General features: G+C 42.7%; 2 protein-coding genes across 2 annotated transcripts; one reads left to right on the top strand and one right to left on the bottom strand.

Moving 5' to 3' along the window:
* Positions 1 to 872: 872 nt before the first annotated feature.
* LOC308328007 (uncharacterized protein) lies at positions 873 to 6,888 on the bottom strand. Its single transcript, XM_080781680.1, has 5 exons — positions 6,734 to 6,888; positions 4,851 to 5,001; positions 4,084 to 4,157; positions 3,389 to 3,443; positions 873 to 3,004 (listed from the first exon to the last, which is right to left on the bottom strand). Exons 1-5 carry the CDS (start codon positions 6,848 to 6,850, stop codon positions 1,668 to 1,670), a joined length of 1,734 nt encoding a protein of 577 aa, XP_080637806.1. The 5' UTR covers positions 6,851 to 6,888; the 3' UTR covers positions 873 to 1,667.
* Positions 6,889 to 13,830: 6,942 nt separating this feature from the next.
* LOC308328139 (uncharacterized protein) lies at positions 13,831 to 19,875 on the top strand. Its single transcript, XM_080781859.1, has 5 exons — positions 13,831 to 14,037; positions 15,353 to 15,524; positions 16,752 to 16,810; positions 17,230 to 17,284; positions 17,607 to 19,875. The coding sequence occupies exons 1-5, from the start codon at positions 13,909 to 13,911 to the stop codon at positions 18,926 to 18,928; spliced, it is 1,737 nt and encodes a 578-aa protein (XP_080637985.1). The 5' UTR covers positions 13,831 to 13,908; the 3' UTR covers positions 18,929 to 19,875.
* Positions 19,876 to 20,633: the final 758 nt, after the last annotated feature.

Below are 20,633 nucleotides of genomic sequence, written 5' to 3'. Positions count from 1 at the left end.
TGTCCAATACCACTCCAAGAATACTGTGCAGGATTCACTCCACATCAGCCATGCCCGAATATGGAGTCCAGGCCATTATGATGTCAATTTAATGACACCAGGGATATCCATACTGTATGGCAATTTGAGGATTTAAAAAAGTTTTTGGGTGACTTCATTTCAGGCAAATGGTCTATCTATCCTCAGCGATACCTGGCATTATAACCCAGACATGACCCGTTGTGTCAGAGATTCCGGCATCCTGGTTAAGTTCTCACCAGACAGTAGACACCACTGCAGCGGGATCTAACCTAGACGAGTAGACGTCACTACATCTCAGAGCCAGAGGCAACAATTTTTCTATTTATTTGAAAACTTTAGTTTCTTTGTATATTTTGATTATTTTTTACAAACTATACATTAAAACCACTTCAGCCCTACAGTATATACATTTCAGCCATTTGAAAACAGCCGATCCACAGGCTCACAATGTGACGAATTGTGAGCTTGTAGATCTGGTATTTTCTAAAGATTTGTATACATTTGAAAACTTGGGACATACGTGCTAATGACTTACATGTAAGTACATTTTTATACCAATACTTTCTCAGGTAATTCTTGACTTTTACCTGTAACAGTATTTCTACATTGCTACAGTTAACCATTTCTAACCCTATACATCGGCTATTTGAATATAGCCAATCTATAAGCCCGCATGTCCCATTGCAATGAGGGAGCTTTTTTATTTAATTTTATTCGTCTTTTATGTGAAACATTTTAACGTCACCGTCCAAATCTTGTATGGGGGTTACCTCACCTGGCACACAATCTTTTCAGATCATTTTCCAAAATATACATTTATTCTTTTTATTTGATTTACATTCAGGAAAAAACTGACAATTTAACGTTGTTGTCCACAAGAGGATTCATTCATTAGAGGATTCATTTAAGCCTTGTGCAAATAATCATAAGACAAAAAACAAATGCTTTAGCAATTAAATAAAAATAAATAAAATAAAGCTTTTCCATTGGGTCACATTCCAGTACATGACAATTGATGGATACGTTTTGATATGCCTCAAATCATGACTTTGAATGTCACTTTGATGGCTTAAGAAATGGCACCCTTTTCACATTGGCCTGTTATAGCGCCACAGTAATCTACCTTGCTTGGTCTCGGAGACCTGTGCTCCGATAAGCACGTTTTCTAGTCTGTGTAATTGTGTATATAATGCTGTCATTTTAATCTGTAGCAGAAAGATTTGAAACCATTTTTGTAAACTTGTATGCTAAATAACTTTCTGCCAGTAAATCAACTTTAATTAATGCATAGCACCGTTTGCGGGTCCAGTTATTCCAGGTATCGGATATCTTTTAAATAGATATATATATATATATTTTTTTAAGGTTTAGGCCAGGGGAATTTAAAGGTTTTAACTGCTACCAATGCCATCTATGACCATTCACCTCAGTCTACTGACCAAATGCTTGACTGCCCACTGTTGCAGTCTAATAAAGTATTCAATCACGTAATCATCGTTTTCTTTTTACAAATAACCTTATGTTACTTTGCAATGAAAACCTCACTTTATGTCAATAAAGCATCAACATTGTTTTAATCTCTGCATAAGGATTTAAAGGAGCACATCAGCCATTTTCAACCTCATCTTCATATAATTAATTAGTCATCACACTGGATCCGGTTCTAAGTGTGTTTCTCGAGTCGAACCGCCATTCTCGTCTTTTACGCCTGATGTCACACGTTTCCTGTGACCCAGAGTCATCTCGTGGGCCTGCAGGTAAGACAGTAGGCGGAAGTGTTTGCCACACTCTTTGCAGCTGTACGGCATCTCTCCAGAGTGGATGCTCTTGTGTCTTGTGAAGCTGGTGATTCTGTTGAAGCCCTTCCCACAGACAGTGCAGAGGTACAGCTGCTCACCGCCGTGGGTGTTTTTGTGTCTCGTGAAACTCATGCACATGTTAAAGGTCTTGTCGCAGACGGTGCATTTATATGGTCGTTCACCCGTGTGGGTGTTCTTGTGGTCTCGTAGCATTTGTTTCTGCCTGAAAGACTTGCCACAGACATCACAGCTAAACGGCTTGTCTCCCGTGTGTGTCTTTATGTGTAACTTGTACTGTGAAGGGTGCAGGAAGTTCTTCCCGCAGACTTCACAAGTAATCAAACTCTTGTCGGTCGGCAGCTCTTCAGGCGGAAGTTCGTGCGAGTGTTTGCCAATCATGTGGTTTCTAAGGCCGTCTCGCGTCGTGTAGCTTTTGCCACAGAGGGAGCAGAGCTGCTTTTCGTCTGTGTGGATGATTTGATGCTTCATCATGTTCTCCGCCTGCGTAAAGCCTCTCCCGCAGTACGGGCACTGATACGGCCTCACCCCCTCGTGAGCGAGCTTGTGTCGCACAAGGTGGCCAGCTTGGAAAAAGCTCTTGCCGCACACATCGCAGGTGAAGGTCTTGTTGGAGTGGGTGAGCTTGTGAGCTTTGAGGGACGTGACGGAGGAGTAGCCCTTGCCGCAGATGTCACAATGGCAGGTCTTCTCTCCGGTATGCCGCGTCTTCACGTGCACGTCGTAGTGGCCTTTGTGGGTGAAGCTCCTGTCGCAGTATTCACACGTGTACGGCAGAACACCGTGTGCTTTGATCTCGTGGTCCCGGAGCTTTATGATGCCGGGGAAAAACTCCCCGCAGGTTTTACACTCTCGATGTGCCTTCCTCTGATGCTCGGAGAGTCTCTCTCCGCTGGGGAACACCGCAGTGCACCGTGTGCACGGATAGTTCATGGGCTCTGGAGCCTTACGGGTCTTCTTCCTCCTGCGTCTGCTGGGCATTTTCTTCCCTTTCCTTTTCCCGTTCTGTGTAGCACTGCCCGTGTTCTCGTCCATAGATGCCGGGGACGAGGGCTGGGCGTACTCGTGGTCTTGGCGGTCAGTCGGGGTGGGAGGGGACATGGCGTAAACATCATCAGGACCATTTTCTGGGTCCTCGTCTACAGATACATTGGGCTCGTTCATTCCTGCAAGGAGAGCATGGACAGTTAGCCTCACAGGGACAAACAGAATTGTTCACTATGAAATATTTAGTCTGGCACACATCCACTGAGAGTCATTTGAGCTCAATAGCTGAAAGCTGGACCAATCGCTGAACTTTTGGGAGTAGTTCAGATCATCTGGACCAATATTGAATTCAGGCTGACCTTTCCCTTTTGGGAAATTCGGACTGGTTGATATTTATGTTTGATGATAATAATAATAATTAATAAACATAAATCTGTATATTAACCACATTAACTCTGGCATCTCTATTTTGTCTGTAATTGATAGAAAATAGGTCTTTGGTTGAACTACTACTTCTTTAAAGCTCAGAATGTTGACAGCGCCCAATGACCAGTTCTTCTTACCAGAGTCACAGTTCTCTGTTGACACCAGTGGCTTCTTGGCATTAGGCAGTGCACTCTACAAGGTGAAACAGGAAAAACAAGATGCATTAGGCAGTGCACTGCTCAAGGTGAAGCAAGCAATAACTTTATTTCAAATGCTTATACATGCGGGTGGGAAATTTGGTATAATAGTCTTTTTTTATTTGCCTAAAATATTGTCTATATAATATTCATGAATCCACTTGCTGACCGGCTGTGGGTATTTTATAGGGGTTTCTTGTGACCCTACCATTAACAATCTATGGCAGGCAAAAATGTCAAACTTTCCTTTTGCTTTAAGTAGCATGAGACATGGGGTTATTTCATGATATGCTGACCTCATCACATTTGTCATGACGGCTATGGCTGTTTTTAGTTCAAGTGTTTTTTGTGCAAAACTAATGCTTAGACTGGATTCAGAATCATGAAAACCCCCTAGTTGTCACATGCTACTTAAAGCATAAGGAAAGTTTGACATTTTTGAGAATTTTGCCTGCCATAGGATATTAATGACAAAACTGCCCAATGCCCACAGCCGGTCAGCAAGTGGATTGATGAATGTATACTATATATATATTATATATTTATATTTTAGGCCAATAAAAAAGACTATATACCAAATTTCCCACTTTAAACCAAAGAAGCACGTCGGCTGCCGGACTATTAGCAGCACTCACCCTATAGATCACGATAATAGTCTTGGCCGCTGGTTGGTGTGGAACACTTGTCTCGGATGCACTGGTTTCTTCTCCTGAAACACATACAAGGACACAGCTAAGAACACTTATATCTATAGTTTGTCGTATGACAGTGTCACACGAAATGTGTAAAAACAATTGTAGACAAGCGTGAGACCTTTGACATTTATGGAAGAATATGCACCCTATACTATATATGCACACGATATGCCCAAGATAGGGATGCTAGGTTGAAGGACAACTTTGTTTTTTTGTTTTTTCAACAAAGATTCATGTTTTAGGTTGTTAATAGATAAAGTAAAAGTAAAAGATATTTCACAAACTGACTTATTGATCCTACGACACAGTCTGGCAACCCCCTAGTATCCAGTTGTCACATCCGCCCCCCCTTCACATTCAATAGATCTGATCTTTTGTGGCCAGATGCAATTTCCTGGGGGTTCAGTAGGACTATAATAATAATAAAGAAATCGCTGTAAATTTTTACTTTTACAATCTAACAACCGAATACATACACATCCTTGTTTGGAAAAAACAAAAAAAGAAGAAAAAGTTGTCCTTTGAGTGTGTCTGAGTTTTATAAATATTTAACAAATGCATTAACAACTAAGCTATTGACTAAATCATAACTGCTGGATCCATTGGAACAAAGGTATTTTCTTTCTTCCACTGTTTTGGACATACAAGGTTTTTCCACCTGCAGCAACAAGGTAGCCACTGTACTGTAAACAAACATTCATCCTGACCTGCGCTCAAGTCTTCTTCCGTCTGAGAGGACTTATTTAATTTGACTGGAGGTGGATCATGTTGTTTTGTTGTGGTCAGCAGCTCGACAATCCTCAGTATCTTGTCGATGGCCTCCACACACAAACCATCCACCAGTGTGTCCAGCTCTTCCTGAAACAATAAACAAAAGTACAAGGACGCAAGACAAACAAAGTGAACAAACTGTTTGTAGAGAAGTCTAAATCACTATAGCCACTTTCACCAATTAGTCAAAATGTTTCAGAATCACAACTTTAAAAACGGTAAAAAGTTGAAATATTTTTGTGAAGGCTCTTAACTTTGCAGTTAGAATAGGGAAGAGATGACAGAGTCGCAGAGGAGAAATAAGGAACATAGAACAAATCAGATAACAGGAAGGGAAGGCACAGACAGATCAAATATACAAAGTCCAATATACAATACACAAGGTGCATGATTACAAATTAGCAATGGATCAGAAACGGGAATCTACAGTAGATCAGTGGTTAGTCAGGGGATCCTGGAGGGCGTTCCCAGCAAAATGAGGAACAGCTGAATAACAATTACAGGTATAATTGACAGAATGTAGAGCATATATTATAAGCATGACTATAATAACCTTCAACCACATAAGCCATAGAATTATTATATTATTGTGTGTGGACATTACACTTTTTTCTTCATTTAGTCACTTTTTGGGTCCAGCACCGTATTCGGAAACTGGGCTGTGCATATAGTTTTCCTTCTTTACGCCAGTTATCTCTCCACATACAACAGTGGTTCTCAAAAGGACCCCAATAACTTACAACCCTGTAAGTAAGGGGCCATTTGACACCCCCTCACCCTCTTTGGCACAAACAAGGGACTGAATTCATTTCGCTCCTATGCCACCAAAATGTGGAACGCCCCACCAACTGTCATTAAGACATGCGAATCCCTTGACTCCTTCAAAACCGCTCTCAAAGGGCACCTACCGATGGCTGCAATTCGAAACTGCCCCCCCCCCCCCCTGTACAATCTGAATCCCCCACCCACCCGTTTTTCCTCTCACTGTATATACCTCCTTTATGATGATGATTTCCTGTTTTTTCGCTATATAGATCATATTTGTATGTCTCTAAATGTTATGATGAATTGAACAAGGTGGACCCTCTTGTAAACAGTATAGTGCTTTATTGGTCGTCCACTCACAGTTAACAGTTTTTTGTATTGAGTTGTGCTTGAAATGTACTGTAATTCTGCAAATGAGTTAATAAATACTTCAATCAATCAAACTCAGGGAACCATGAGGGTCCCTGGACCCCACTTTGAGAACCACTGGTATTTGACCTAACACAACAAAGTTGGCATCTAGTTTAGCGCAAAATCTTTTCACATTCATGGGGGTGCTTGACCCCCATGAAGTAAGTATAACTATAAATTTAATATGCTGAGAACCACTGCCATAGATGCATGGCAGCATGGTAGGTATTTCTACTTACCGGTAGTTAAAATGTTATACATAGGCTAATATAAGAGCAGTACATTTTTAGGTAGACAATTCTTTTTTCAAATCAGCCAATCACGATTGTTGGGAATAAACAATGACCTAACAGTTTGATTCTTTGCGTGGCTGGCTACAGCATTTAGGCAGGCTTTGTAGGCTGTAGGGCAATGCTGACTGCAAAGTTACAGTATGTTTACACATTTCTTCAGCATACGTTTTACTTTAGTTTCTTGTTTTGATGTCACACACTTGCTTTGGCAATGAAGCCCCTTTGAGTTGTAAATCCAACGTATACAAAAGATTGTTACGTGTACGTTTAGTTTAACCATTTAAATGAATGGTAAAATAATAAAGAAAGTTACTTCACAATGCAGCAGAAGTTGACCACAATAACATTACCTCATGTCCTTGTTTAAAAGTGCACTTCTCAGTGATTTCTGTGACAATGGACTTCGCCAGGTTGTTCACAATGGATGTAATTATATCTTCGTCTTTTAAACAGATTGTGTCAGGCATATTGACAAGTATATTTATGGTGATGATCACCACCACTGTAGCTATGCTAGGCTAACAACAACTCACACACCATAGGGCTAGCAGGCACTGTCTAGTGAGCTAATCTAGTGAGCTAATTTAAGGCTTCCGGTGGACGATCTCTTCAAAATAAGAGTACCTCTAGAGTATTGAAAAAAATAATAATTTACACATTAAAACTACAAAGTAAGCATTTAAATGATGCTATAAGACACACATTATGTTTCTGTGTAAAAACAAGTAATTAAATAATAATAATAATAATAATAAAGTTATCTAAATGGATAAATGCTATTCACTGGAGTGCATGGACTTCATAAAGTGGACACTGGACAAAAGACGGCTCCGCGAGGCAACTATCTGGACATACCCACGCGTCCGGGGAGATGTCCTCTACCACACCCCACTCTCCGCTAAGCGGGAGAGGTGTAAAATTCACAGCAGCAGAGCTTCTACTGTGGTCAATGCAATTTTTTTTACCGTTTCCGGACCCAGAATGGACACTGGACAAAAGACGGCTCCGCGAGGCAACTATCTGGACATACCCACGCGTCCGGGGAGATGTCCTCTACCACCCCACAGTCTCCGCTAAGCGGGAGAGGTGTAAAATTCACAGCTGGATCCCTTCTACTGGGGTCAATGCAAAAAAAATACCGTTTCCGGACCCAGAATGGACACTGGACAAAAGACGGCTCCGCGAGGCAACTATCTGGACATACCCACGCGTCCGGGGAGATGTCCTCTACCACCCCACAGTCTCCGCTAAGCGGGAGAGGTGTAAAATTCACAGCAGCAGAGCTTCTACTGGAGTCAATGCAAAAAAATACCGTTTCCGGACCCAGAATGGACACTGGACAAAAGACGGCTCCGCGAGGCAACTATCTGGACATACCCACGCGTCCGGGGAGATGTCCTCTACCACACCCCACTCTCCGCTAAGCGGGAGAGGTGTAAAATTCACAGCAGCAGAGCTTCTACTGGGGTCAATGCAAAAAAAATACCGTTTCCGGACCCAGACTGGACACTGGACAAAAGACGGCTCCGCGAGGCAACTATCTGGACATACCGACGTGTTCAGGGAGATGTCCTGTACCACACCCCAGTCTCCGCTAAGCGGGAGAGGTGTAAAATTCACAGCTGGAGCCCTTCTACTGGGGTCAATGCAAAAAAATTACCGTTTCCGGACCCAGAATGGACACTGGACAAAAGACGGCTCCGCGAGGCAACTATCTGGACATACCCACGTGTTCAGGGAGATGTCCTGTACCACACCCCAGTCTCCGCTAAGCGGGAGAGGTGTAAAATTCACAGCTGGAGCCCTTCTACTGGGGTCAATGCAAAAAAATTACCGTTTCCGGACCCAGAATGGACACTGGACAAAAGACGGCTCCGCGAGGCAACTATCTGGACATACCCACGTGTTCAGGGAGATGTCCTGTACCACACCCCAGTCTCCGCTAAGCGGGAGAGGTGTAAAATTCACAGCAGCAGAGCTTCTACTGTGGTCAATGCAAAAAAATGTACCGTTTCCGGACCCAGAATGGACACTGGACAAAAGACGGCTCCGCGAGGCAACTATCTGGACATACCCACGTGTTCAGGGAGATGTCCTGTACCACACCCCAGTCTCCGCTAAGCGGGAGAGGTGTAAAATTCACAGCAGCAGAGCTTCTACTGGGGTCAATGCAAAAGAATTACCGTTTCCGGTCAATGCAAAAAAAATACCGTTTCCTGGCAGCGGTAATGCAAAAATATTAGTAATAGAAGAATTGCTTTCAACTGTCCAGGCACAGAATGTACAGATGTCTGTATGTTTTGCTTGAACAACTGTGTGGACACCACACATACTCAACCAATCTACTAGTTTGTGTATAAAATCTAATGGGTCATTGTGCATTCCTACGGCCAAGTCTGGGATGCTATTCACTAGTTGTTGAGTGACACCACAGATTGTTTTGCAATCAAATGTGTGACCTGGATTTTGAAAAAACGCTTGAATGAGAGCTGCTAAATTCCCCGGCATAGATGACAACTGAACCATCGAAGTAGGTGTCAATGGTTTCAATTTATCTTGTCTTGTCGATCATGCTTTGTATCAACATTTTCTTTCTGTGGCGCTAGTTTCTGTGTCTCAGACATGATGGTGTCAATACTGGCTTGCACCACGCTAGAGTTCCTTTTACTACCAAGTACAATACAAGCAGCTTGTACTATTGTACTTGTTTGTTGTAGTGTTTTGGCATTAACTAAAGTGCTGAAGATGTACATAGCCAAATTATACCTCTTATCTCTGTGTATGTATTGTTGTTTGCAAATGTGACTTGCCTGTTTCATCAAATGACTTTTACATGCCCTTATGGTACAGAAATCTAAATATTTGTTATCTGCCTTTCCTACCACTATTCTCCAGCAGCGTAACAAGTACATACTCATGCTATCTTGATTGAAGATACGCATACTGGCTTTTAAAAGCACTATGGACCTGTCACTATTAATCTGAATCGGTGTTGTGTTTGTACCAAATATCTCCTTCTCTTTGCATCTCAATTGTGTGAGTAGTTCCTCTATAGCCGATTGAGTATGTTCTTCAGAGATCATGAATGCAACAGGAGTTGATGAATTAAATGAACTTACTATAATTTCATAATACAAAATCCTTTTCTCTGTTAGTTTAGTCTTAATGATCCCCCCTGTGGCATCCCATGATGCGGCACATTGTGCGGTCGCATTGTGCCACAGTTTCACTCCTGCTTTACTAAAACATATAACCTTAAGGGGAATAACTTGAATGAATCCTTTTACAACAACACTGTCTGTGTCTTTATCCTCCCATTCTTTTTTAAGGTCCATCAAAGCTTTGATCTCACTGTTATCCTTCCATCCTAGTTTCCGCTGTTCATATTTGACCTGCCTGTACAAAGAAGTGTCTTTGCCAACTCCACTACGATTTCCAGCTATTAAAGACCTTGGGTCTGCATTGTTCACTGCCTCAATGTAAGCATTATGTGCAAATCGGTTCTTCATTTTTCTACCCAAGTTTGCACGCTCTGTGCTTCTAATATATCTACCTCTCAATTTGTCCTTTGTGTGATGCATGTTGCCAGTGTAAGCTATATGAAATATGCCGTCTTCGAATGAATAGAGATGTATTTTAAAGGTCATCTCACATGAAGTATGCCGACAGGCGCCAATGATTGTCAGACATGGCTTGCTTGATTTTCTAACGACAGCGGTAGAAAAGTAGTGATTAACAAAACGGATTATACAGTATGGATTCGATTCCTTGACTTTGCTGGCAAACAGCTCTTGCCATTCATACTTCTTAAAATATTTATTTCCTTTGACTCTTAAGGAGTTTACAGTGTCCCATTCTGAAGACTTCAAAGTAAAGGTAGTAGGTTCAATGGCACTGTGTTTGAAGGGTCCTAATGTAGCACTAGATAGTCCCATGACACTCTGAACAGTACCATCATCTAGACTCAGAGTCTGTACAGACTGATGTACAGTGCTATACGAGTGATCTATTTCTACAGCATCTAGACTCAGAGTCTGTACAGAATGATTATGTACAGTGCTCTCATGAAATGCGTGGTGCACAACAACTGGCTTTATAGGCACATGAACACTGCTGGTTTGATTTAAATGTGATTCATCTACACTAGTGCTGTCTTCCTGCACATGAACACTGCTATTCTTTTCAGGCTTTATAGGCTGCACATGAACACTGTTGGTTTGATTTAAATGTGATTCATCTACACTATTGCTGTCTTCCTGCACATGAACACTGCTATTCTTTTCAGGCTTTATAGGCTGCACATGAACACTGTTGGTTTGATTTAAATGTGATTCATCTACACTAGTGCTGTCTTCCTGCACATGAACACTGCTATTCTTTTCAGGCTTTATAGGCTGCACATGAACACTGCTATTCTTTTCAGTATATAAAATCCCCTGTGTCAATGGCTCATGATTGCGTAGTAGTGGATAAACACGCATAATTGAGTTTGTCAAAGTCTCGACTAGGTGAAACTCCCAGACAGTCCATATGAAACCAGGCTCCACAGAGGTCACATGCAATCATAGCTTTATTTCGGTCATTTGGCGCTTGGCAAATGCAATAGACAGCCCTTTTACTTGGCATGACCCATTCATTAGCATCTAGTGGATGTTTGGCACACCTTCTGTTCACACGCATTTTCATGGGTGTAGCAGATGTGTTAATTTGTAGAATCTCTAAAGCAATCTTGTCAGCTTCATCATTACTCTGTTTCGTATCTGTGGTCAAGGCATCGCCAATAACTGGACATTCACTAATTCCATCCACATCCTCTATGTGTAGGCTGTTACCAATATAAGAAGGGCTCCAGCTGTGAATTTTACACCTCTCCCGCTTAGCGGAGACTGTGGGGTGGTAGAGGACATCTCCCCGGACGCGTGGGTATGTCCAGATAGTTGCCTCGCGGAGCCGTCTTTTGTCCAGTGTCCATTCTGGGTCCGGAAACGGTATTTTTTTTGCATTGACCCCAGTAGAAGCTCTGCTGCTGTGAATTTTACACCTCTCCCGCTTAGCGGAGACTGTGGGGTGGTAGAGGACATCTTCCCGAACGCGTGGGTATGTCCAGATAGTTGCCTCGCGGAGCCGTCTTTTGTCCAGTGTCCATTCTGGGTCCGGAAACGGTATTTTTTTTGCATTGACCCCAGTAGAAGGGCTCCAGCTGTGAATTTTACACCTCTCCCGCTTAGCGGAGACTGTGGGGTGGTAGAGGACATCTCCCCGGACGCGTGGGTATGTCCAGATAGTTGCCTCGCGGAGCCGTCTTTTGTCCAGTGTCCATTCTGGGTCCGGAAACGGTATTCTTTTTGCATTGACCCCAGTAGAAGCTCTGCTGCTGTGAATTTTACACCTCTCCCGCTTAGCGGAGACTGTGGGGTGGTAGAGGACATCTCCCCGGACGCGTGGGTATGTCCAGATAGTTGCCTCGCGGAGCCGTCTTTTGTCCAGTGTCCATTCTGGGTCCGGAAACGGTATTCTTTTTGCATTGACCCCAGTAGAAGCTCTGCTGCTGTGAATTTTACACCTCTCCCGCTTAGCGGAGACTGTGGGGTGGTAGAGGACATCTCCCCGGACGCGTGGGTATGTCCAGATAGTTGCCTCGCGGAGCCGTCTTTTGTCCAGTGTCCATTCTGGGTCCGGAAACAGTATTTTTTTTGCATTGACTCCAGTAGAAGGGCTCCAGCTGTGAATTTTACACCTCTCCCGCTTAGCGGAGACTGTGGGGTGGTAGAGGACATCTCCCCGGACGCGTGGGTATGTCCAGATAGTTGCCTCGCGGAGCCGTCTTTTGTCCAGTGTCCATTCTGGGTCCGGAAACGGTATTTTTTTTGCATTGACTCCAGTAGAAGCTCTGCTGCTGTGAATTTTACACCTGTCCCGCTTAGCGGAGACTGTGGGGTGGTAGAGGACATCTCCCCGGACGCGTGGGTATGTCCAGATAGTTGCCTCGCGGAGCCGTCTTTTGTCCAGTGTCCATTCTGGGTCCGGAAACGGTATTTTTTTTGCATTGACTCCAGTAGAAGCTCTGCTGCTGTGAATTTTACACCTCTCCCGCTTAGCGGAGACTGTGGGGTGGTAGAGGACATCTCCCCGGACGCGTGGGTATGTCCAGATAGTTGCCTCGCGGAGCCGTCTTTTGTCCAGTGTCCATTCTGGGTCCGGAAACGGTATTTTTTTTGCATTGACCCCAGTAGAAGGGCTCCAGCTGTGAATTTTACACCTCTCCCGCTTAGCGGAGACTGTGGGGTGGTAGAGGACATCTCCCCGGACGCGTGGGTATGTCCAGATAGTTGCCTCGCGGAGCCGTCTTTTGTCCAGTGTCCATTCTGGGTCCGGAAACTGTATTTTTTTTGCATTGACTCCAGTAGAAGCTCTGCTGCTGTGAATTTTACACCTCTCCCGCTTAGCGGAGACTGTGGGGTGGTAGAGGACATCTCCCCGGACGCGTGGGTATGTCCAGATAGTTGCCTCGCGGAGCCGTCTTTTGTCCAGTGTCCATTCTGGGTCCGGAAACGGTATTTTTTTTGCATTGACCCCAGTAGAAGGGCTCCAGCTGTGAATTTTACACCTCTCCCGCTTAGCGGAGACTGTGGGGTGGTAGAGGACATCTCCCCGGACGCATGGGTATGTCCAGATAGTTGCCTCGCGGAGCCGTCTTTTGTCCAGTGTCCATTCTGGGTCCGGAAACGGTATTTTTTTTGCATTGACTCCAGTAGAAGCTCTGCTGCTGTGAATTTTACACCTCTCCCGCTTAGCGGAGACTGTGGGGTGGTAGAGGACATCTTCCCGAACGCGTGGGTGTGTCCAGATAGTTGCCTCGCGGAGCCGTCTTTTGTCCAGTGTCCACTTTATAAAGTCCATGCACTCCAGTGAATAGCATTTATCCATTTAGATAACTTTTTTATGTTATTTAATTACTTATTTTTACACAGAAACATAATGTGTGTCTTTACAATAACTTTAATGTAATAATAATACTAATAATGTAATGTAATAATTATTTAATTAACGAATTAAATAACCTTATCTTATTCTGAAGGCAACCGGATGTCTTAAATTAGCTAGCTCTCAGACAGGAAGTTCTAAATTAGCTCATAAGACGGAGCCGGGCTAGCATAGGGAAAAGCGTGACTACCGGCTACTGTATTCAAAATAAAATCATAGACCATTTACTTGTAAAACACCATAACACTGTGTGTGGGTGTGTGTGTGTGTGTGTGTGTGTGTGGGGGGGGGGGGTCTTTGTTCAAACACAGACACGTTGGAGATGCTAAAGTACATTTCACTTTGTAGTTGAGTAATATTTGACCTCAAGTGCAGGAGTCAAATCTCACATTTATTTTGAAAGCGGAAACAGAATCAATTCATTTCCGGCGGAAGGAAGGAACTGTAAAGTTGTCATGTGAATGACGCAGCTAAGCTAACAGCGAGCGAGCTCAGGGCTTCTTGTCAATATAAGTATACATCTCTCATCAAAACCGTCAACATGCTGGACATTATGTCTTTCAAGAATGAACTGACATCTGTGGTGAACAACCTGGCCAAGTCGGTGGTGACAGAAATCATAACCGCGGCCGAGAAGTGCACTTTAAACAAACAGGCGCAAGGAAGTGAGGTAAGGTTATATTATTATGATGCTAATCCCACCCGGGCTAACAGCTGTAGATGAAGTTTCTCTTTTTTATTGAAGAAGTTGAATGAATTCAGTTGTTCTCATAAACTTTTTTTTAATTTCAAGAACACCCATAACTCTGTTCGTCCATTTGGTTCGCGGTCAGAGTTTTACAGGCAACAGCTATGTCCAATTTGGAACACCGGGGGTCCCTCGACTGCATGGTCCCGACTTTGAGAGAACCACTGAATTAAATAAAAAGTGTATAAACCAGTCTGTTTACAGATGGTTATAACAACCGCCATGCCATGTAGCTCTGGTCCATAACGTTAGAAGTTCTGAATTGAATATGGAGGACCCCAATAGAAACAAGCCAATATGGTTTCTTGAGATTTTAATACTTTTAGCACTGCAGACTGTACAAACTGTTCTTTTTTCCCCCAGCAAACTATTAATAAAGTATTCAGATGAGTCAGATGACTATACTAATTGATGAAAGTTGCTACTGAGTTTTGATCAGTGCTGATGGAATAAGTACTCAGATGTTTTTACTTATAAAAGTATCAATTCTGCAATGTAGATAGACGTCCCATATTGAAATGTAATTTAGTAAAATTACAAAAGTATTGGCATAAAACGTACTTTAATTTAAATGTTCCATTTAAATGAAAACTACATGCTCACATTCTCACAATGCGAGCTAGCAGATCTGTTATTTTCAATTGGACGAAATATATACGGCTGAAATGTTTAGTGGTTTTTTTGGTAACTAGTAACTAAAGTGTTCATATAATTACAGTGGAGTAAAAGTACAATATTTGTCTCAGATCTAGTAAAGTCCAGATATTGCGTGAGTCCAGTAAAGTAAAAATGTACAGTTCAGTACATGAGTATTCTTTTAGTTACTGTTTACACCAGTAAATCAGTGCTCGAACAAGTGTATTTTTACTCAAGCTATTGTATTAAAGATCCTGTATTGACTTGGCATCTAAATGTACACACAGTACCAAATGTAAAAGTACCATAGGGCCTACATTAATTGTCCTTTTATGATTAGTAAGTAATGCATTAAATATATTCATCACTTTAAGCCAAACTCTTCTGCTGGCTAACTTAACCTATAATTATACATAATGTGCCACTTAATGTTTGTAGAAAGAGAATATAATCCGCACTCTCAGTTGTAGTAAGAGTTATTTAATAATGTAGAGGATCCGCAGCAGCAGTCAGAACAGACAGAAGCGTTTCGACCTGCAGGCCTTCGTCAGTGTCAGAATTTCACTTAATGTTTGTTTATTACTTTGTTTTATTGTTTCAGGAAGAGCTGGATGCACTGGTGGATGAGTTGTGTGTGGAGGCCATCGACAAGATACTGAGGATTGTTGAGCTGGTAAACACAGTGAAACTACAACACGATCCATCTTCGATCAAAAAATCAAATAAGTCCTCTCAGACAGGAGAAGACTTGAATGCACTACAGGCACCACAAGGTCAGAATCTGAATGCTTTATGTGAATCATATATACTGTATGTTCATGAACCGTGTGGCCACTAGTGGTAGTTAGCTTGTACCGGCTGGATTTGGGCAGATTACTACAGAACAAATACAAAACTCTGATGCTGGCATTCAAAGCAACCAAAGGTATGGCTCCCCCAATATCTTGCAAGCATGATTGAACCCTACAAACCCTCCCGCGCACTCAGATCAGCCAACGCAGGAAAGCTGGAAGTACCCTCACTATAACGCTGGGACAACGCTCCACACGTCCCAAACTCTTCTCCCTTCTGTCCCCAAAACTGTGGAATGCACTTCCCGTTGCAATCAAAACTGCAGCGTCACTCCCAATCTTCCACCGTAGTCTGAAAACCCACCTTTTCAGACTCCATCATGGCCCATAGCACTTACCCTACCCCCTTAGATAGCACTTTTTAGACTTGGATAGCATTTGAAACAGACTTATAGCATGTCAGGTAGACAGCACAATAATTCCATTGTATATAGTCATCGCACTTCACAGTACATACTGTATGTATAGCATAGTATAGTAAATATGTATAGTTTCAATTATGTAGATATGTTCTAATTACGTTCTTAGCTTACGCATGTTTCATGATAAATGCATTTTATATTATGTGATGTATTCCCATGCTTTTTTGTTCTTGCCTAATGTAAATCGCTCTGGATTAAGAGCGTCTGCTAAATTGTTATTACTTATTGGCATTCATTTAGCACACAATGTCTATCTCTCTCCAGAAACGTTAATATTTTAATCGTGATGCTGTGCAAAATGGGACCTGAACCTCAGATATCTCATCAACACCTCGGACAGTGCCGTAGGTTCAGACAAAACATTGAGAGAAGATTGTCATTAAATCAGTACTTTATGGATGCGTGTGCATGTTTCGTGCGGGTGGGGGTGAGCAAGGCATTGCCTAGCAACCGGCAAAAAGTTGATTATTAGCGAAACCGTGTCATATCCATATAAAGCGATAAAACATATATATACACATCAGATTACAATCACAATTAACATACGTCAGCAGCAGACTCTTGGCGGTCCGATTCCTTAACGTTTACCTTTAACGATTCCATTTCCTACCCTCTCAGTTACTTTAGAGTGTTTCAAATGGATTTGGTAACAGTACATATTTAAACACATGGTACAGAGACAACAGGACTGAGTGTGCGTGCGTGCGTGTGTGCGTGCTTGTTTCAGGAAAGGACAGCCGTGGAGCAAACCAACCGGAGGCCCAGACATTGATCTTGATTTGTGGGGTCAGTACAACTTTTCAGTAAAACTTTCACAAGTTTTCCGGAAATCTTACATTTTTCATTATAAAGAAGTTATGAAAATTCCTGTTCTCTATTCTTTTGTGCAACATCAAAATGCGACATACCTAATTAGCCACTAATTGACTTCTAAATTGTGATTCAAATGTAATCTTTTTAAATATATCTGCAACCAATAAGCTGGTCTGTATATGTATATTTATATTAGCACAACTTATCTCAAAGTTGTCAAATCTTATTTATGTGGAGAAGCAAAGACTTTGTGGTTTGTTGCATGGGTGTATTCTTTTTATTTATTTATTTTACAAATGATCCGCCACCTCAGCAGCATTAACCCCTTAAACAATTTGATGCAAATTTGCGTCCAAAAGTTTACGTTTGTTTTCCCCGTTTGTGTCTTGTAGAATCCAGTGGCTAATAAGAAGAATCCGCTGGTACCGGCCAAGAATCGGGACACTGGTAAGAGAAATCCTGACATAGGCCACGGGTTGTCAACGTGAGGCCTGGGACCTACCAGAGGACGAAAAAAAGGAGAAAAGAATAGCCCATTTACTTTCGGGTATTATTTTATCATAGCAAATTAATGCTATGCATTACTGCAAATATTATTTATCTGCTCTTATGTAAAGGTAAACGTTGCAGATTTGAAACCTTGTTCTGATGTTGGGAGATTGTGTTGGTCTATACTGAAAACTTACGCACTTAAGCTACAATACATATGCATATTCCTACCCTTTTGTAGATGTTGTAGTCACTGTTGCTTTTCCTCTCGTCCTTCTAGGGAAGAAAAAACCCTCCGACTCTGTAGACGAAGCCTCGGGAAGCAACGACGACAACGATGAGGCCTCCACGCCCCCTCCCACACCACCTGAGTGCACGGACCACGGTTACGCCCGGCCCTCGTCCCCGCCCTCGTCCCCCGCCTCCTCGGACGAGAACACCGGCAGTGCTGCTGCACAGCGCAAGAAGAAGAAAGTCAAGAAAATGCCCGGCGGAGGCAAGAGAAGGAAGGACGCGTCCCTCAAACAGGAAATGCAGTTCCAGCATCAGTGCACGAGGTGCACCATGATCTTCCCCAGCGATGAGCGACTCGATGAGCATTTGAAGAAGGCACACCCCGAGTGTAAAACCTGCGGCGAGCTCTTCACCAGCGTCCCCAACCTCCGGGAGCACGAGTTGAAAGTCCACGGCATTCTGCCGTTCAACTGCGAGTACTGCGGCAAGGGCTTCAGCCACAGGGCTCACCTCAACGTTCACGTCAAGTCGCGGCACACCGGAGAGAAGCCCTGCCACTGTGACGTCTGCGGCAAGAGCTACTCCTGTGTCAGCCTCCTCAAGACGCACAGGCTCACCCACTTCGAAAAGACCTACGTGTGCGACGTGTGCGGCAAGAGCTTCTACCACGCGTGCCACCTGACGCGACACAAACAAGTGCACAAGGAGGTGAAGCCGTACCAGTGCACGGTCTGCGGGAAAGGCTTCACGCAGGCGGCGAACCTGAAGGCACATCACGCCATCCACACGGACGAGAAGCAGCTCTGCTCCATCTGCGGCAAAAGCTACCGCGGCCTGAAGAACCACATGATCAGCAAGCACTCGCACGAACTCCCGCCCGAAGAGCTGCCGGCCAAACGGAGTTTGTACACGTGCAGCACCTGCGGCAAGAAGTTCCTCATTGCCTCGCAGTACAAAAATCACAAGAGGTCGCACACGGGAGAGAAGCCGTTCAGCTGTGACATCTGTGGCAAGAGTTACAGGATGAAAGAGACCCTAAGGGACCACAAGTACACCCACACGGGCGAGAAGCCATACAAATGCACCACCTGCGAGAAGACCTTCAACACGTCCACCAGCTTCATGAGACACAAGACCATCCACACGGGAGAGATGCCGTACAGCTGCAAGGAGTGTGGCAAACACTTCCGCCTACTGACTTTCCTGAAAGCCCACGAGCAGAGTCTGGGTCACCGCAGACGCACAACAACGGACGTGGTGTCGGTGACTGTGGGAGAGTCCCCAGACAACACTAGCAGCAGCGTCTCTCCTCCTGCACATGACCCCAAGTGGCATAAAAAGTCCAGGAGTAAAAAAAGCAGAGAATAATTCTCCCCAAATTATTATTTATAATTTATTTCTATTGGCACGTTAAAACCACAAATAGTGATGGCATTTTGATCCATATGGTGTTTGCCGGTGTGAAATCTATGATCTTGTTTAAAGACGAGCTGAATTGAAATATTTTCCGCCCTTTTAAGAGCATTATCTGCAGACATATTGGGGACATTGCAAATACAGTATATGTACAGTATATATTTTGTGTTTTTTGTTTGCTTTGTAACAACAATGTAAAGAAAATGGCTCTATTTTTTTTTAAACTAAAGAGTAAAATATTATGTTCCTGAAAACATTTTAGGCACGAAATAAGCAATGCCGTCATTAACTTCCTTGTTTAACATTCCTTTTACTTTGTGGATCCAGGAGGGTTGTGCTGGCCATGCCCAGGATAAGTGCTTATAGTTGAGTAGGGGTGGGTGATATGGTGATAATTATATCGTATCACGATATGCTTTTAAAGAGATATCGTGATACAGTGAATGCACAGTATAGAACTGATTTGCAGTTCTATACTTTCATTTATACGACAGTTCTACAAAACAGTATGTTGGTCTAAATGTTTTCCGTTACTCCTTTTTCTTTTAGTTTCTGTTACCTTCTACTGTTAAGTAACTTGAACAATAAACCTAAAAACCCCATGTAAAAAATAATGTGATAATATCATGTATATGAAATATATTGTGATATTATATTTTTCCATATCGCCCACCCTTATAGCTGGGTAAAAGACGTGTATGGATGTTGCCATTAAGCTTCATGTGGAGTACTACAGCCCTTGTTTGACTAGGATGTACAACACAATGCTGGAGAATGCATACTTACAAAATACCATTTCAGCTCGTCTTTAAAACACAAAAAATATATAGTTTAGGAGTAGTTGCTGAAAGTATTTGCTGCTTGCCTTTGTACAGTGTGGTACACCTCAGGATGACCGTATGTCAGGATGTGTTTTGCAATCAAATTGCTCACCAAACTGGGTTGCATTAAATATATTTTTGCAGATGTACACATTTGAAGGGCATTTGTATCAACAAAATAGTTTTTCATTGTGCAGACCGTCTCAAACCATATATAACTAGTGTCCGACTCCTAACATGAACTGTAGATCTATTTTTTTAACATTTTAGAAAATTGTTATATTTAAAATCCCTCCTAAAAAATAATGTTAAATTTACACAGAGCAGTCCTATGATCTCACAGACATCTCATACCTGAGACATCTTCACTAAACCTCAATTGAAGTCTTCCATAGCCTGCTTTTGACGTTTACTCGTAAGAAATTTAAGAATGTGGAATTACCATCTATGGGAATGTTGTGCAGGTCTGACAATTTGTTAAATTCTTAGTTTCATCATTGTGGGCATTCTCTGAAAAATGTGGCTCATGTTGAAGGCAACACACAATTTGGTAACATAATTTAACACCTTTATATAATCATTCTCTGCTTGTATCACACACACCTTGTTTAAAGATACAGAGAATAGAGATCACACCAAATTCACTTTCAGTTCCAGTTTCCCAAACAGTGGGTTGTGACCTTTCTTTGGGTCGTGGACTAATTTGTATCTGTCTCGAGTAATATCTTTTCTTTTTCTTCAAACAAAATGTAATGCCTAGTCAGAGAATTACAGTAAAGTGCTTTTCAGGGTATCTGTGTCCCCAGTTCAAACATGATTATTTGGGGCGGTCTGCA

This window comes from Protomyctophum bolini (genome assembly GCF_963924005.1).
Source record: "Protomyctophum bolini genome assembly, chromosome: 14".
NCBI lineage: Eukaryota > Metazoa > Chordata > Actinopteri > Myctophiformes > Myctophidae > Protomyctophum > Protomyctophum bolini.
The sequence above is the reverse complement of the archived record's forward strand: the minus strand, read 5'-3'. Positions and strand labels throughout refer to the sequence as shown.

Excerpts from the sequence above, each read along its gene's own strand:
- LOC308328007 (XM_080781680.1), bottom strand. The coding sequence starts at position 6,850 with ATGCCTGACACAATCTGTTTAAAAGACGAAGATATAATTACATCCATT. Across the intron at positions 5,002-6,733 it reads CTTTTAAACAAGGACATGAG|GAAGAGCTGGACACACTGGT; the intron begins GTAATGTTATTG and ends TTATTGTTTCAG. Across the intron at positions 3,005-3,388 it reads AACAGAGAACTGTGACTCTG|GAATGAACGAGCCCAATGTA; the intron begins GTAAGAAGAACT and ends CTCTCCTTGCAG.
- LOC308328139 (XM_080781859.1), top strand. The coding sequence starts at position 13,909 with ATGCTGGACATTATGTCTTTCAAGAATGAACTGACATCTGTGGTGAAC. Across the intron at positions 14,038-15,352 it reads AACAGGCGCAAGGAAGTGAG|GAAGAGCTGGATGCACTGGT; the intron begins GTAAGGTTATAT and ends TTATTGTTTCAG. Across the intron at positions 17,285-17,606 it reads GGCCAAGAATCGGGACACTG|GGAAGAAAAAACCCTCCGAC; the intron begins GTAAGAGAAATC and ends TCGTCCTTCTAG.